This window comes from Aedes albopictus, chromosome 1 (assembly GCF_035046485.1).
Source record: "Aedes albopictus strain Foshan chromosome 1, AalbF5, whole genome shotgun sequence".
In the NCBI taxonomy this organism is placed as follows: Eukaryota; Metazoa; Arthropoda; class Insecta; order Diptera; family Culicidae; genus Aedes; species Aedes albopictus.
In genome coordinates this window covers 203,302,458-203,320,440 of record NC_085136.1, presented here as the reverse complement: position 1 = coordinate 203,320,440, position 17,983 = coordinate 203,302,458, and the positions used below count along the sequence as shown (strand labels likewise).

The following is a 17,983-nucleotide window of genomic DNA, read 5'->3' as shown; positions in this document are numbered from 1 at the left end:
GACAACACTGGAATCAAATAAATATATTTTCTCAATTTCTATGAAAACAAGTCAACTCACTATATCAAGCTGGATGCTGCTTGGTGCATTATTACTGATTAATAATTGAGCTCCACCTTCAGTAGAATAGTGATACATAGCCTGGCAATAGATTATATGTGGAAGTACGAAATCATTTGTCTGTCAGAAAAGACCACTTCTGATAGATCGATTTAAAAAAAAGCAGCGTTGCGTCCCGTTACGTTAGTTTATAATAGGGCTCTTTATTGTTAAGTTAGTAGCTACTGGTTTTTAAATCTCGTTTTGCTGAAAGTTGATAACCATCAATATTTAGCATATTCTGTGCTGTTTTTATTCCGACCTTGACGTGATGAAATTTACTCATCGAAGCAGAATAGGAAGCTAAAAAAATAGTCAACAAGTTCGATGGATTTGCGTATGAATATTATTGGCAACACTGAAGCAACACCTGTATGAACTCTATTGAAAATAATAGGAGGGCTTGTACCAGCCAGCTGTCATGTCCCGTCCGAGATAATAACCAACACTGATTTATAGATGCTCAGTGGGTATCTATCATTGTTAAGAGCATCTCCGAAGTTGATCTTATAGATCATATGACCTGATCTTTCGGACGATTTTTTTTTTGGACCTAGAACTTCCATATAAGAGAAAAAAAATATATATATATATATATATATATATATATATATATATATATATATATATATATATATATATATATATATCTGTAGTGCTGCGTTTGACCTTAGTCGTGCATTGAGATCATTTTAATCCAGTCATTCACGTTGGCCGTACACTACGCCAGCAAGATGTGTATTACCTAATGCATAAATAGAGTTAAACTCACTAAATGGTTGCACATATCTGTGATATAAAATAAAGGAACTATCACAGACTTGGTTGACCTGAAGTTCTGTATGATAATGAATGACTTGGAATATCTGACTCACATCAAAATCAAAATCATGAATGGTGGGATTTGCTTTGTAGAACCAGCATGGCTATGTCTTGCTTGCCGCGAAAATTTATGAAACATGTACTAAAAACTAACTGTTGCGGTAGATTGTATGACCTGATTTCTAGAATAATTTTTTGAACACAGAACATCTAAATTTCGAAAAAAAAATACATGAGTTCCTGCGTATATATTCACTGAACAAGAGTGGATAAATAATATTGTAAAACGAAATGTGAGCCCTTTAACGCTTTGATCTTAAAAATCATTGGAGTTAAATTTCGGATAAGACTAATAGACCTAGAATGTCTTACACACATCAACATTAATCAAGAATGATTCATCTTGCTTTGTAGAACCAGTTAGTACTGCCTCGCTGGTCGTGGACATATGTGTACATAAGTATATAGAACCTGGAACATCTAAATTGCTAAAAAATATCTATAATGCAATTTAGACTCTAGAAACATGATTCGATACGTTATATTGCTGAAGGAAATGTGAGTGCCTTTTCTGACTTATTTAGATGACCTGAAGTTTCAGATGATATTAGAGGAGATAGAATACAGATATCAAAATATTCCACAAACGATCCATCTTGCTTTGTAGAACAAGTTTGGACATGTCTTGTTAACATAGGAAAACTGGCATGACCAGATTTCTAGGATAATTTGGAAAACCTATAACATGCAAAACAAGCTGTAGTACTGTGTACAGAATCACTAAATTAAAGAATCATTTGACCGGAAGTTCCGGATAATAGTAAGGTCAATATTTTTTACACATCAAAATCAATCATAAATCATTCATATTGCTCTGCAGAACCTGCATAGTGCATAGGTATATTTCGTTAGCCATAGTCACGTACAGAGTTCTGGTTGTTGTGGTAGATCATATGGCCCTATCTCCAAGATGATTTGGAAAACCTAGGACATCTAGATTACAAAAAAAAAATACCTGTAATGCTGCGCATGGGCTCATTGAGTATAAATGGATACGTGGTACTGGTGAAGCAAATGTGAATGCTTGTGTAGATCTTATAGATCACTTGGCCTAAAGTTTCGGATGCTATAAATGATGCTAGTATGTCTTACACTCATCAACATTAATCATGAATGTGCTATCTTGATTTGTAGAACCTGATTGGGTATGTCTCATTAGCCGGAGACATAAACAATGTTCTGGTCGTTGTGGTAGATCATCTAACCTGATCTCCAGGATGATTTGGAGAACTTTAAATATTTAATTTGTTGGAAATTCAATTGGTTGTACCGCGTATAGCCTCGCAGAACCTAACTTGATAAATAAAATATCCAAAGATACTACCCATACCTTGGTTGATATGATAGACCATTTTGGCTGAACTTTCGGATGATTTGGAGAGCATAGAACATCTCATATCTACGTGACTACAAAATTCATGATGGATGCAGGCTTATAGAACACGGTTGGATATATGTAGGTGTAAACAATGGTTGAAATATTCGGTGTTCATTAGATTCGAGAGCATTCTCTTAGAACTGAAAATCACCAAATGTTCTGGATCCCTGAGATGTTTTGGTGTAACTAAATATGATCCATAATATTTTTTCCAAATTGTTATCATCTGGTGGCACAACTTTGCCAAAGAAACCATATAGCTATCTATTGTCCTTGATTTTATACAGCTCATCATATAAGGTGGGCTAATATGACCCATCCGTCCCGAAAGGGTTAAAGCAGGACTTTGTTCAACGGAGGAACAGTTGAAGGATTCCCAAAAGAAACTTTATGAATATTTCCCGACAGGATCCCAGGAAGAACTTTTGGGGAATTTCCACTAAAGGATACCCAAGAGGAACTTGTGGAGGATTCCCAAAAGGAACTCCTGGAAGATTTCCTGAACATTCCAAGAAGAAACTCTAAGAGGATTTTCAGAAGGAGCTCCTAGAGAACATCTCGAAGAAATTCCGAAACTCCTGAAAATTTCCAAACGGAACTCCTGCAAGATACCAAATAGGAACGCCTAGGTGATATCCAGAATGAACTCCTGGAGGATGCCCAAAGGAGCTTCTGTTGGATACCAACAAGAAACTCCTAGAGGATTTTCAGAAGGAACATCTGGAGGGTTCCCAGAAAGAACTTTTGGAATATTTTCAGTAGGAACTCCAGGAGGGAATTTAGGAGGAACTTCAGGTGGTTTCTTAGAAGGAACTCCTAGTGAACTTCTCGAAGAAACTCCTGGAAATTTTCAGAAGAACTTCTGGATCTCTTGAAGAAAACCCAGTATAAAATACTGAGAAATTTCCAAAGAGGATTCTGGACAGAATCTTTTGGGGATGCATCCAGCATTTTCAGCTGGATCCTTCAAGAACTCCTGTTGGGGGTATTCTGATACTCTTTCTGGTGATTCCTCCACGAATTTCTTTTGGGATTACTTCACAAACGCCTTCTGTGGATTCTTTAAAACTCCTTTATGGATTCCATCTGTAAATTTATTTAGAAGCTCTTTCAGAAGCTGATTAAAGCATTAAAGCAAGGCTTTGTTTTACGAATTTCTCCAGAAACTATTGAAGGATTCCCCGAAAAAAAAACCGGAATTTCCAAAAAAAAAACTCCATGAATACTCTCTGACAGGAACTGAAAAAAGGTTCCCAGAAATAAAATCTTGAGAATTTCCACAAGAAACTTCTCAAGTATTTTAAATAGGAGCTCTTAGAGGATACCCCGATTTTCTCCAGGAGCTATTGAAGGATTCCCCGAAAAAAAACCCGGAATTTCCAGAAAAAAAAACACCATGAATACTCTCTGACAGGAACTGAAGAAAGGTTCCCAGAAATAAATCTTTGAGAATTTCCACAAGAAACATCTGAAGTATTTTAAATAGGAGCTCTTAGAGGATACCCAGAGGGAACGCCTGGAGGATCCCAGAAGCAGTTCCAGAAGGAACATCTGGATTATTCCCAGAAAGACCGTTTGGAATACTTTCAGAAGAAACTGAAAGATGGAACCTAGAAGGAACTCCAGCAGGATTTTCAGAATGTACTCCTAGAGAACTCCTCCAGATTTATTTTATAAAACCCAGTAGAAAATCCTTCGTATTGCTAGTCCGGCGCTTTAACCAACTGAGACACAGACAAAGTTACGGTTCTGTGAAATAGAAATCAAATTGGATTCAAAGCACCACCCTAATCGGGTTTGTCTCTTGCAATTTTAGCGATACGTAATGGTGGGTTCGAATCTCACCAAAACAAGTGTTGTTTTTTCACAAATTAATCTATCAATTTGTCAATTTGTGTTTACACTGTGTCTTTGAAATTTGATTTTATCGTCAACCACGACGATAAACGAAAAAATCCAAAATGAACATCTGGGTGAACCTTAAAAGAAATGAACCTTCAAAGAATTCCGATTCCTGGTGAAGCCCCTGAATAAATGTCCGTAGAAATTCTAGGAGCGATTTAAAACGCGGTGTCTTGGTTAATTTCCGAAGAAACTCCTGGGATTTAGGGGTAAGCAACACTTTTAAATAACCAAACGAAAACAGCGCATCGTATCCCTAGAGAGGAATCTTACGAAAACACCTAGAGGAATCCCAGAAACATTACTGGAGGAATCCCAAAAATTGCAATTTCTTAAAGGTATCATAGAAGAACCTCCTAAGGCTCAGAAGTTTTACCTTGTAAAACTTTTAGTGGAAACCCCAAAAGAATTCCAGCAAACCCTTGGAGAAACTCGTGGTGGGCTTGCTGGAGGCAATTCTCAAGGAATTTCAAGTGGATCTTTTGCGAAAGCCTTAGAAGTTTTTTTTTATTAAGGAAAACCAAAACATTTTATAATGGAATTTCAAGAAATTATCTGGAAGAGTTTCAGAATAAAAATGTCAAAGACAGCAAAAATCCTACAAAACTAGCTAAAGGAATCTCAGGCATGTGCTTAGAGGAGTCTTGGAAAAAAAACCTCAGAAATCCAAGTAATCAAAAAAAAAAATTCTGGAGGATTCTCTCAAAAATTCTTAGAAGAGTTGTATAAGATTACCCAAAGAAATCTTTGACGTAACTCTTACAAGAAATTTTCGAAGAAACTCTGGATGAATTCTCAGTGAAACTCCTGATGGAATTTCCGTCCCCAAAAAAAAACATTCATGAAGTAATTCCAGAAGAAATCCATTGAGTAATCTCAAAAGAATATCTGATGAGAATACTAGAAAATACCAAGAAAAATCCAATTTCCTAAAGATATCTCAGAAACAGCAACCCCAGTAGGAATCCCTGATGTAACATCTGGAACATCTGGGAATCCTTGGAGAATCCCTGGGAAAAATCTATAAGATTTTAATTTGAAATATAAATTTTAGATAATTTAATAAGTTTCGGATAACTTTAAAAACGTTGGTTGCAAACAAACGCAAACATTATTGGACAGAAATGCCTATTCAAGTTACTCATTCCGCCAAGAAACAATCACTTAAATACAAGCCTGGATTCGTTATATACGGTGCCCCATTTTACTCTGTTGTCTTCCAAACAATTCAGTTAATATTTGGATGGTATTTGGCAACTACAGTCCAAAAATAAGCTCAATCGGATGTAAGGCAGTCGAGAATCGCGGTGGGCGTAAAGTTCCACCCACTGCGTAAATATAACCATTTCTGACTGTTGTATCATTGACCTTTTCGCCTTTATCTCAAATCATATGAGAAATTTAATTTAATTTCAATACAAGCAATGAAAATATCGAAGAAATTTCAGGTTTCTGTCATAATTATTGTACAGAATAGAAATTTGCACCTTTTTTGCGAGTTGTGAATAATTTTAAAAAGGAAATTAGTATATTTACAATAGTTAATGACAGAGACAAATTAAACTAAAAGTTAATTGAGCTACTGAATGACCAGTTACCAGTGTTAGTAGGGTGTTGTCATCATTGCCAATTTTCTAAAACTACGTTTTTTTTATTTAAGATAATTTTATTCATTCTCCTCCATACAAATTTTCTTATACAGCTCCCATGCTTGTTTCGGTTAATTTTGTCAATTACTAAAGATTCACTGTTTACGTAAAGGAAAAAATCCCGAATTATCTACACACAATATACACGTCATTTGCCTTCTCCTCCATTGTTACCACTATACAAGAAAAGAAAAAGCGACACTATTCCAAACAAGGAGAGGAAGGATGATATAAAATAGTACAGCCAAAGGACAGTAAACTGCCCCCGGCTTGGTTGTATTGCTTTTCTTTACCCTTCACAAACAATAAAGAACTAGATTAGCATATGCTTAAGATTTTTCTTTTTCAGGTGGTGAACAAACTCACTGCCGTTTCGATTAGCTACAATGAGCTGGAATGCATGCGTTTTCGGTTTATGGAAAATCCCTGAAATGGTGGGATCCACGTCTATTCATAAGTGTTACGGTATTAAGTCTATGGTTTCCTTTTTTTTGCAATTGGCTTCATGTACCTTTTTTCCTCTAAAAAGTTCTCACCTACGATTTTTCTTTAAAAGTTAGTGTAAAACAGTTCTAAGAAAAATAATCCTTAGAATAAAAAAAGAAAAATGTATAATCACAGTTCAATAATTGTTGGTTTTTATCGTCGCATGAAAACTATTGATTGCTGGTTGGCTAGTTTATGTACAGATCTATTACCTCGTTATTTTCTGCAATTTTTTATTTTATTTTCCAGAGAATTAGTTTGAAAAGTCGGTATTGAGAAGAGTTTTGATTATTTTTTCTACTGGACTTAGTCAAAAATAAACAACAGTAACTAACGAAACATTGAGCAAATTAAATTCAGTTACATGTTATCATAAACATTTGTTATAATAGAAGAAGCATACTTCCCAAAAACAGAATAGGAGTGCTAAATTACAAATAAAGCCATGTACACATTCAATTGAAAGATAAATAAGGGACTAATTATTGGAAATGGTTGTGTTCTAGAGTGCAATGCTAAAGCAAGTAGTGAGCAGATGATAGCAAATAGCGCAACCATATATTGAGATTGAGACATTTTCTTAAACGTGATGATTGCAAATTACTATGGGAATCGAACAGAGCGAAATAGTATTAACTTTTGGAAAACAATAAGTAGTCAGTGGTGTCGGGACGTACACGCCATGCCGGTGACTAGTTTTAATTAAAACTTGCCCGCATCAGGGATGTACATTCTCAATGGACTAGATTCCAAAAGTGATGTTTAGCAAAGTTCGTCCCAGGACAGTTTGCAGGAATTAGATTTGCGTATTTCCACCACTAAAAATAAGCAAACCGTTACATTAAATTATGGGAAAACGTACACGGGTTTGATGATTGTTTGCGTGGTTGCATGCGCTCTCATATAAATAAATGATCTCTAAACATTAAACCCTACCGAATAGTACCTAGCCTCGCTTAAACTTAAGTACGAGCAGTGTTATCACCAAGAAGATCGCAATCCAAGAAATTGTTGATGCAAATCCTAGATATACATCTTCATCCAATATGCTCCAGCCACGGGTCAGGATTGATCGCAGCGATGACGTTGCCAGTGTTAGTGGCAGGCATAGTGACACATATCGCAGCACCAATGGCATGCCTTCAATTGGCCAAATGACTCCGGACAGCAGCAACGTTGGATAGAAAGATCCCAATGCCAATTGAATGGCATTTCTCTCCAACTCGCAGATAGCGGAAATCACGAATCCAAAGCACATACCGCACAGACCCTGAAGAATGGTGAGCATAACGATCCAAACTAAATCTCCGTTGTTTGTAACTCCAAAGACCGCGATCATGAAAATCAATACTAGAGCTGTTTGGCCACACATTACAACGAATTGCGTCACAACATGGGAGAACAAAATTTCAAATGGCGTAACACCTGCTACCCAAGAACGATCCAACAATCCTTCAGTTCTCTCAATGATCAGCGCAGATGATGTTAGAGCGACGGCCAAGAAGAATACAATCCTGAAAAAGAGCATGAAGGAATCATTCATTTATGATCATAACCAAAGACTACTTACGTCAAGATCACGCCAGGAGCTACAAAATCCGTGAATGAGGGGTCATTGGTGCCATAGATGGGATCTTTGAACTGAATTGGAACATCTCCCAGTTTTGGATTGTTGTCACAGACGCGCAACAGTTCCTGAGCGAACTCCCGATAAGCTACTTGTAGATCCCGATTCAACATGATACCAATCTGTTGGTTAGACATGTCCAGCCATACACGGATTTCTGATTGATCGAGCGTCTCATCGTCAGCGTCGCGACCTACAATTATGTAGCACCATTTGATTGTGGTTGTATTTGAACGATTACGCAATAATCACGCTTTCTTACCCAACGCAATTCTGGCTACCAACGCATCAGTGAAGTTATCCGTGAAGTAGAGTGCGCCCCACGCATCACCTTGTCTTACCGCCCCTAGAGCAGAATCCAAATCCGGGTAGTAATTTTTCACTATTGTCGAATTGAGATGGCTCATGTAGCGGCAAGATAGGTTCGTGAAGCTGCAACCGGCATCGAAAATACATTCACCGTTGGTGGTGTTCATTTCCTGGTTAACAATAGCCATCCGTAGATTTGCCGGATCTCGTCCAATAGCCAAACAGAACAGGATAACCTGCATCACCGGAAGGGCGAAGATAAATAGCATCACACCTACATTACGCCACATCCGAAGGAAGTTCTTAGCCAAAAGCGCTCGCAGTTTACCCTTGGTTGTGATCTGCGGTTGTGGAGGAAGAACAGAAGGGTGATGAACATTTGGCGGTATTCTTCTTTCCCCATCTTGGCTTAACTCCCCGGATTGAACGAAACTTGCTAGTTGCGTAATGGTACTTGAAAAGCACTCAGTTGTGACTTGCATATTTTTATTGAAATTTTGTGTGAGGTGATGAAGCGTCCACTTTTTCTGAGCCATTCGACTAAATGGGTTGGATGCTGTTAAAGCCATATTTAGTCAATACAATGCGTAAAATGCCAAGGATATTTTTCCTTCATAGTTGCTAAAGATACTTGATCCGAGATATTTTCCAAGTATTGTTTGGATTTTGGAAAGATAACGACCTACGATTCATAATTTTGATTAATCGTTGCCTCCTACAATATGATCATACGCAGTCACCGTCTTCCAGCATTTTATTGCACCCAGAGAATGTGTTGAAATATTTGAAGAGTGCAACCGAAATGTGGTCTAGCGTGGTGCGTGTGAAGAGCTAAGTCAGCTAAATAACATTTGCTGGGAATTGCCACCGTTTGATCAGAAGTTTAGAAAAAATGTCGGTGCCAAAAAACGTTTGCACTGTTTCCGGGTACAGCTAGTGGAAACCAACCTACATCGGCGTAAAATTTTCACGTTTTCACCTTATTGCTTGTGCTATTACCATGCTTGCGATTCCATAACCATTGTGTTTGCTCTCAATCGTTCATTCCCGTGCAGCATACAAAAGACACACATTTTTATCACAACACATCAATATTTGCTGCACCACGAATACAATTGCACTTATTTTCGATCACTTGTTGAATTGACACTAACATTTTTCCGGACAAAATCAACTTGTGATATTTACGCTTTATTAGACGAAAATAAAACCGTTAAACAACTTCAAGACAGAATAGCGAATAAGATATACCTAAAAGAATTTGTATCTTGCACCAACATTTCGGAAGGTTGCAGCCGCTCTCGATATCAATATCTTCTTATAATTATAAAAAGAAACTGCTGTTGCACCCAATTGAAATTATGGTGCCAAGTGAGTCGTCTAGTTTTCAGCAGGCATGGAACATCAAAATCAGAAGCAAGCCCCTACCAAAATAGAACCCCCTTTAAAAGCGGTGAAATTGTGAGAGCATAGGTGACAAAAGTGCATTGTTTCTTGAGAGTTGCTTGGTGAGATTTAAATTTGAGAAACGGTGCGAGTGGACCATTAGGATACGATCGATGAAGTAACATTACTATATTTTCAGAAATGAGCTGAATTTTTCTATGGTGAGAAGGTAAATTCTCCGCGTCTGCAATGAAATGGTGCAAAAAGCGTGGGTATTATGATTCCTTGTCTGATTTGATACTGTTTGAGCAAAAATGTGGGTCACTGCCAGAAATGGAGAAAACAACAACACCGTTACCCAAAGTTTTACCCAAACAGTATAAAATAAGGCAAGGAATCATAATACCTACGCTTTTTGCACCAATTCGTTGCAGAAACGGAGAATTGACCTTCTCACCGTACAAAAAATCACCTCATTTCTGCAGATCTAGTACTTCGCCAATCGTGTCATATAGGACGCAATCAGTGAAGTACTAGATTGAAAGTAATGAGCTGGATTTTTGAATGGTTAGATTATCAATTCTCCATTTCTGCAACGCAACGCAACGGAATGGTACACACAGTGCACCGTTGCAAGTGCAACGGAATGGTACACACAGTGTGGGTATTATGATTCGTAGTCTAATTTGATGCTGTTTAAGCAAAACTTTGAGTAACTGTGTTGTTAAAGTTGCCAGAAATAAATAAAACAACAACACAGTTACCCAAAGTTCGACTCAAACAGCATCAAATTAGGCTACGAATCATAATACCCACGCTGTTTGCACCATTCCGTTGCAGAAATGGAGAATTGATCATCTCGCCATACAAAAATCCAGCACACTACTTTCAATCTAGTACTTCACTGATTGCATCTTATTCCGACAAAGCTGTAAAACAGAATAACTACTTTTCTTACGCAACAAATCTTAGATAAGTTTTGGGACTACAACTTGCAGACCCACTATCTGTTCCTTAAAAGGAATAAAAGAAACTTCGTTTGGCAGAGCATGTTCTTCCGACGAAACTCATTAGGCTGATTCGTACAACACTGAATTGATCGAGATCAAGTGCATGGGTTGCGGATAAGATGACGTTGAAACAGGGTGACGTGCTTTCGTTTTTTTAAATTGCTCTGCAAAGAGTAGAAAAGCACGTGTGCTAAGAAGTTGTACCACCGTCACATGATCAGATTTATGCGCCAACCACCCGGATTTGTTGGACCAAGACAGTAGGAGCAAGTCTGTCGATTTAAGCGGATCATGCAAAGGTTGTGCCAATCGGCGCGATGGTGCAATAGGAGGCTACTACTAAACCACCAGTCTCGGCAAAATCCGGAGCTTCCTTGGACTGGCTATTTGTCGAGAGGATGGAGTGTAGTTCTATCTGCCTAAAAGCAATATATCGAGAAGCTCTTGGACAAGCACGGAATAGATCAAGTCAAAACAACAAAGTCTCACATGAGTCCCATGGACACGGGATACTTTATGCCCTAGGAAATAAGCAGGTTACTTCAGGATTCAATGGTGTACAGAAGCTTTGGGGATTGCTTTAGCTGTCAATCATTGCCCGACCTGTCGTAGACGGCGATTCTCGGACGGAGGTTCATCACGCCGTATGAACGTAAGACTCTCGTCGATGGAGGCGGAGTATGTCGCACTCTTCCAGGCCTACCAAGAGACTATCTAACTGCGAAAGCTTCCTCGGGATTTCGGGGAAATTCAGAACCAGTCAACGGCTTTGAATAAGGATAACCAGGGGTAAGAACTTGTTGTCTTGTACCATTTGGGCAGTTGTACCTATTTAGTTGTACCTATGCAAGTCACTAGGTTTCGCAGGATGTGACAGGATAATTTACGACGAACTACATCCCCGCAACTTCGACATCGTGGCGTTGCAGGAACTTTGTTGGACTGGACAGAAAGTGTGGAAAAGCGGGCATCGAGCGGTTACCTTCTACCAAAGCTGTGGCACCACCAATGCATTGGTATGAACTGGGAACAGGATTTATAGTGTTGGGCAAGATGCGACAACGTGCAGCCGATCAACGCAAGGATGTGCATGTTAAGAGTTAAGGGCCGTTTCTTCAACTACAGCATCATCAACGTCCACTGCCCACACGAAGGGAGACCCGATGACGAGAAAGAAGCGTTCTACGCGCAGTTAGAGCAAACATACGATGGTTGCTCTCCACGTGACGTGAAAATCGTTGTCGGCGACATGAACGCGCAGGTAGGAAGGGAGGAAATGTACAGACCGGTAATCGGGCCAAACAGCCTGCACGCCGTATCGAATGATAACGGCCAGCGATGCGTAAACTTTGCAGCCTTCCGTGGTATGGTAGTCCGAAGCACCTTCTTCCCCCGCAAAGATATCCACAAAGCCACCTGGAGATCTCCCGACCATCAAACAGAAAACCAAATCGACCACGTTCTAATCGACGGTAAATGCTTCTCGGATATAATCAATGTCCGCACAACCGTAGTGCGAATATAGATTCGGATCACTACTTAGTAGCTGTATGCATGCGCTCAAAACTTTCGACAGTTATCACCACGCGTCGAAGTCGAACGCCGCGACTCAACATCGAGCAGCTGCGTAACGTAGAAGTGGCTCAAGACTACGCGCAGCAGTTAGCAGTGACCCTACCAACGGAAGAGCAGCTTGGCGCAGCTACACTTGAAGATGGCTGGAGGGACATCCGATCCGCCATAGGTAGTACCTCGACTACAGCACTAGGGGGCTGTCCATAAACCACGTGGTCATGAGGGAGGGGGGGGGGGGGGGTTCGGCCAATGACCATTTTGTATGGACAAATAAATTTTTTTGTATGGACTGATGACCACGCGGGGGGGGGGGGGGGCTGAAAAGTCCCAAAAAAAATGACCACGTGGTTTATGGACAGCCCCTAGGCTTTGCGAATCCGAATCACAGAAAGGACTGGTACGACGGCGAATGTGAACAGTTGAAAAACGAGAAGAATGCAGCATGGGCGAGAATTCTGCAACACCGTACGAGAGCGTATGAGGCACGTTACAAACAGGCGCGGAACAGACAGAACTCAGTCTTCCGAATGAAGAAGCGCCAGCAGGAAGAACGAGATCGCGAAGCGATGGAAGAGCTGTACCGCGCTAAGGACACACGAAAGTTCTACGAGAAGCTAAACCGCTCGCGCAGAGGCTTCGTGCCACAAGCCGACATGTGCCGAGATAATTACGGGAATATTCTCACGAGCGAGCGTGAGGTGGTCGACAGGTGGCGGCAGCATTACGATGAGCACCTCAATGGCGACGTCGCAAGTACCGAGGGTGGCGTGGTAACAGATTTAGGAGTATGTGCACAGGACGAAAGACTTCCGGCGCCTGACCTCCAAGAGATTGAAGAGGAGGTTGGCCGGTTGAAAAACAACAAAGCCGCTGGGGCAGATCAACTACCAAGCGAGCTTCTAAAATACCGTGGAGAAGCACTGGTGAGAGCACTACACTGGGTCATTACCAAGATTTGCGAGGAGGAAGTATTACCGGAGGAATGGATGGAAGGTATCGTGTGTCCCATCTACAAAGAGGGCGACAGGTTGGATTGTGGGAACTATCGCGCGATCACACTACTGAGCGCTGCCTACAAGGTATTCTCCCAAATGTTATGCCGCCGTCTATCACCGATTGCAAGAGAGTTCATGGGGCAATATCAGGCTGGATTCATGGGTGAACGCGCTACAACGGATCAGATGTTCGCCATCCGCCAGGTGTTGCAGAAATGCCGCGAATACAACGTGCCCACACATCACTTGTTTATCGATTTCAAATCGGCGTTTGATACAATCGATCGAGAACAGCTATAGCAGATTATGAACGAATACGGATTCCCGGATAAACTGATACGATTGATCAAGGCGACGATGGATCGAGTGATGTGCGTAGTTCGAGTATCAGGGACACTCTCGAGTCCCTTCGAATCTCGCAGAGGGTTACGGCATGGTGATGGTCTTTCGTGCTTGCTGTTCAACATTGCGTTAGAGGGTGTAATTAGGGGAGCGGGGATTAACACGAGTGGTACGATTTTCACGAAGTCCGTTCAGCTGCTTGGTTTCGCTGATGATATTGATATTATTGCTCGTAAATTTGAGACGATGGCGGAAACGTACATCCGACTAAAGAGTGAAGCCAGGCGAATCGGATTAGTTTTTAATGTGTCGAAGACAAAGCACATGATGGCAAAGGGCTCCAGGGAGCTATCACCGCGCCCGCCACCCCGAATTCATATCGAGGGTGATGAAATCGAGGCGGTTGAAGAATTCGTGTACTTGGGCTCACTGGTGACCGCCGACAACGACACCAGCAGAGAAATTCAGAGGCGCATTGAGGCAGGAAATCGTGTTAACTTTGGACTCCGCAAAACTCTACGATCGAATAAAGTTCGCCGTAACACGAAGTTGACTATCTACAAAACGCTGATTAGACCGGTCGTCCTCTATGGGCACGAAACATGGACCCTACGTGCAGAGGACCAACGCGCCCTTGGAGTTTTCGAACGGAAGGTGTTGCGTACCATCTACGGCGGAGTGCAGATGGAAGACGGGACTTGGAGAAGGCGAATGAACCACGAGCTGCATCAGCTGCTAAGAGAACCAACCATCGTCCATACCGCGAAAATCGGGAGGCTACGGTGGGCGGGGCACGTCATCAGGATGTCGGATAGCAACCCGACTAAAATGGTTCTCGAGAGTCATCCGACCGGTACAAGAAGACGTGGAGCGCAGCGAGCTAGGTGGGTCGACCAAGTGGAGGACGATCTGCGGACCCTACGCAGAGTGCGGAACTGGAAACAAACTGCCATGGACCGAGTGGAGTGGAGACGGTTACTATGTACAGCAGAGGCCACCCCGGCCTTCCCGACTAGATGGACATTACAAAATTATAACAAGCTGTGTTATTTTGTTACAATACATTTTTATAACAAGGGTTGTTATAAAACATGTACCGTTAGTAGTTAAAATAACAAAAATTCTAACAAAATTCCCACTGAAAAGAACAAAAATGTAATAACTTGTGTTATGATCATAACAAAAATATTACAAAATTTGTTCCATGAAATATGATAGAATATAACAAAATTATAACAAATTGTGTTATAATTCCTTTGACACCAACTAGGGTAAAAACTATTTTTTTATACTCATTTTTTGGGTAACTATTTTGAGTGTGTTATTCTATTTTTAGAAAATAATAGGTCACACAAAAAACTTTCTAGTTCATTATAAAACATACATATATACCCGGACGGGATTTGAACCAATAATCCTACCATCGCAAATTATCAGTCGCCTTTACCAATGAGGCTATCACAGAACCTGAAGCGAGCAATGAAAGAAGCTTTACTGGTTCCACGTATTGCCAGTTTCCCTATTCCCCCATCTCTTGTTTAAACAATTGTCAGTCGCAGAACAAAAATAGACAGAGATTTGAATGCAAGATCAAACAATGAACCTCTCTCTCTTACCAACAGCGCTATCGCGGTGCGCAGGCATGCGCACTGAAACACTAATAACAGTGGTGGCGTGCGCATGGCCCGTCGTCGTTTGTTGAACAAAGAGAACGACGAAAAAATATCCAGTCGACTATTTATGATAGAGCTTCGTCATGGGGTGCTTTCTTTACGGACGGTGATGATTGAATTTGGTTTTTTTTTTTCTTTGCGCTGTGAGACCGACGATCATACACGTACCTACGTGAGCGTAAAATGTGGCTTTGTTTTAATTGATCACAATTATATCATAGGCTGATATGATAACTTTTGCAGATGCTATTTAGTTTTATTCTAAGATTTAGATTATTTTTGGAAATGAAAAAGTTGATATAATGTCAAAGCAAATATGGTCAAATGATAATAGGTCGTAATAAAAAAAAAGTTTGAGTAGAGAAATGCAGTGATCAACTGAGCAGAATTATCATTCACATTTGTATTGTTTAGGATTATTTAGTACCGCATTTGCTATCTCCACGCTCAATAACATCCATTACTTCTTAATACATAGTCTGTTCGGTACTTTTTGACGTTATAATTAGAAGTTAGAATAGCAGTACTGTTAATATGACATATAGGTAATCCTTGCGCTGATGGTGGGTACTCAATCATCATCATCATCATCATCAATAATATGATGCAGCAGTCAATAAACTTAAGAAGACAAATTAAGTAATAGTTATTGCTGTGGGCATTCGAAATGCAAATATCAAATACGGGAACACCAAAAGATGTGAAAACTTGAACAAACTTAATAGGAGTTCCCATTAACGAAACAGCTGCTAATATATAGTACAATTCGTAATACTAACAAATCCACAAACCAGCAGCGCCTTGAAGGCCGTTATGCGATATCATTACAGCTAGAAGCTGTACTAAAGAAACTGTTTGTATACCAACACGGCTTGTTGGATGTAAACATTATTGTCAAATCTAACTTGAAGCGGGGTATATAGCTACTGCACAAATACTGTGAAATTATTCATGTTGCTTTTATTGCACTTAAATCTAACTCCGGAAGATTTGCCGGAAGATGTGCAAATTAAATAAGAGTCCCAGCCAATAAACCTTTGCTACTATACAGTACGTGTTCATTGATTTTAAAGTAATCATTAAGGAACATGTTTCCCGAGAGACCATGTCTTTTCAATACGCTTCAACTAGTAATCCTACATTATAGAGATCTGCGGAGGCGGCCATTGTGAGCCAATCGTGCAGAGAGAACTGTCAAAGTGTGAGCCAAATGAACATGCTTATCGTTCGTAGGAAGGCGTCGTTTGAACGGTATTGCAATCGAAACTAAATAAATAAAAATTATTTATTTTTAATATCGAGAAATTGGCGGCATATGTATGTTTAGTAAAAAGATAAAAATTTATTAATTCTGCTTTCAAAAGCTCATGCTTATGACGACACTTTTGTTGCTGAACTTGTCGAAAAAACTTCCATTGCTGCTTCTTGCTTCACTTCTGCCGATATGATTAGCGTAACACTTTTGCAATGAATTTCAGATTTCTTCAATTGCTCCGCTATTTCAACAAAATTTTGGAAAAAAAATTCTACCATAGTTAGACAATGTAAACAAAACAACTTGAACCACAACGAAGTCACGCACAAAGTTTGAACATCTAGCTTTGTAGCAAGTGTTGGCAGCTGTTGTAAACAAAACAAACAGCGTTGCCGAATCGACGTATGTAACTTCCGCTCATCTCTATGTAGAGGATTTCTAGCTTCAACTACTCCAACTCCGATATTAGAATAGAGGGGGTTAGAAACAAAGGGATGTAAGTGACAAAACCCCACTTTTGAGTAAATGAGGTTTGAAGTTTTTCATCAATTTTTCATCCCATACAAAATGTATGGAGTTTCAAAAATAAACCGAATTTTCTCTGATATATTGGAATTTTTCAAATCATCATAAAAATAATCTTAAAAATGTTCCTGGGAGCTTGAAATCTGAAGTTTTTTTTATATGCTCAGCTCAAAATGGTCACTTACACCCTTTTGCATCTGGGCCGCTCAATAGTATAAGGACATGTTCCAGAAAATTTGTACTTTTGGTAATACCGCATGACCCAACCGTTCTATTCGCATAATCAATAATAAAAATAGTTTCTTATTTTAACGAGTCGAAGTTCGGTTCAAAGTTGGAAAAATAAGAGTACCTTTTAGTTTTGAGAGTACTCGGATACGCTTCCGGCATTCTGCGCAGTAAAAAAAAAACAAACAAAAAAACGAATACATAATATTTTTATTTTTATTTTTTGTAATGTATTTAAAAATCAAAATTATTTCATATTCTGATATAATTGTGTTATTTTTCCAACGAATCATTTTATTCAGTTGTAAAAATAACAAAGTTTTAACAGAATTTGTTTTGAATCATTTATAACAAAATTAGTTACAAAAGATTATAATATATTTTGTTATAATTTAGTTCGAAAAAGTAATAAACAACCCATGTCATAACAAAATTATAACATAATTTGTTAGTCATTACACAATGAGATATAATTATGATATATTTTTGTTATGATCCTCTAGTCGGGTTAGCCTGATTGGTATGGTATGTACCTATTTAGGGCACTTGTCGCTATAACTAAGTCAATTTCAACCCGATTGATTTGAATTTTTGTATAGAGTTAGGCACGTACAGTATCTAACTCTGTACCAAAATTCTAGACGAACATTTGAAAAGGGCCT

General features: G+C 39.5%; 1 protein-coding gene across 7 annotated transcripts in view; it reads right to left on the bottom strand.

The window, feature by feature from the left end:
* The window catches only part of LOC109432219 (ABC transporter G family member 23), a 270,435-nt gene that overhangs the window by 11,057 nt on the left and 241,395 nt on the right, over nucleotides 1-17,983 (bottom strand). Inside the window, exons 9-11 of one of the 7 annotated variants that reach the window (XM_029866972.2) lie at nucleotides 8,286-8,673; nucleotides 7,967-8,216; nucleotides 5,829-7,910 (exon numbers count right to left, since the gene is read on the bottom strand). The exons of the other annotated variants lie outside the window; for them this stretch is intronic. Of the exons in view, the coding sequence (XP_029722832.1) occupies nucleotides 7,343-7,910; nucleotides 7,967-8,216; nucleotides 8,286-8,673 (1,206 nt within the window). The 3' untranslated portion in view covers nucleotides 5,829-7,342. Of the gene's footprint in view, nucleotides 1-5,828; nucleotides 7,911-7,966; nucleotides 8,217-8,285; nucleotides 8,674-17,983 lie in introns of those variants that run through there. 7 annotated transcript variants of the gene reach the window in all.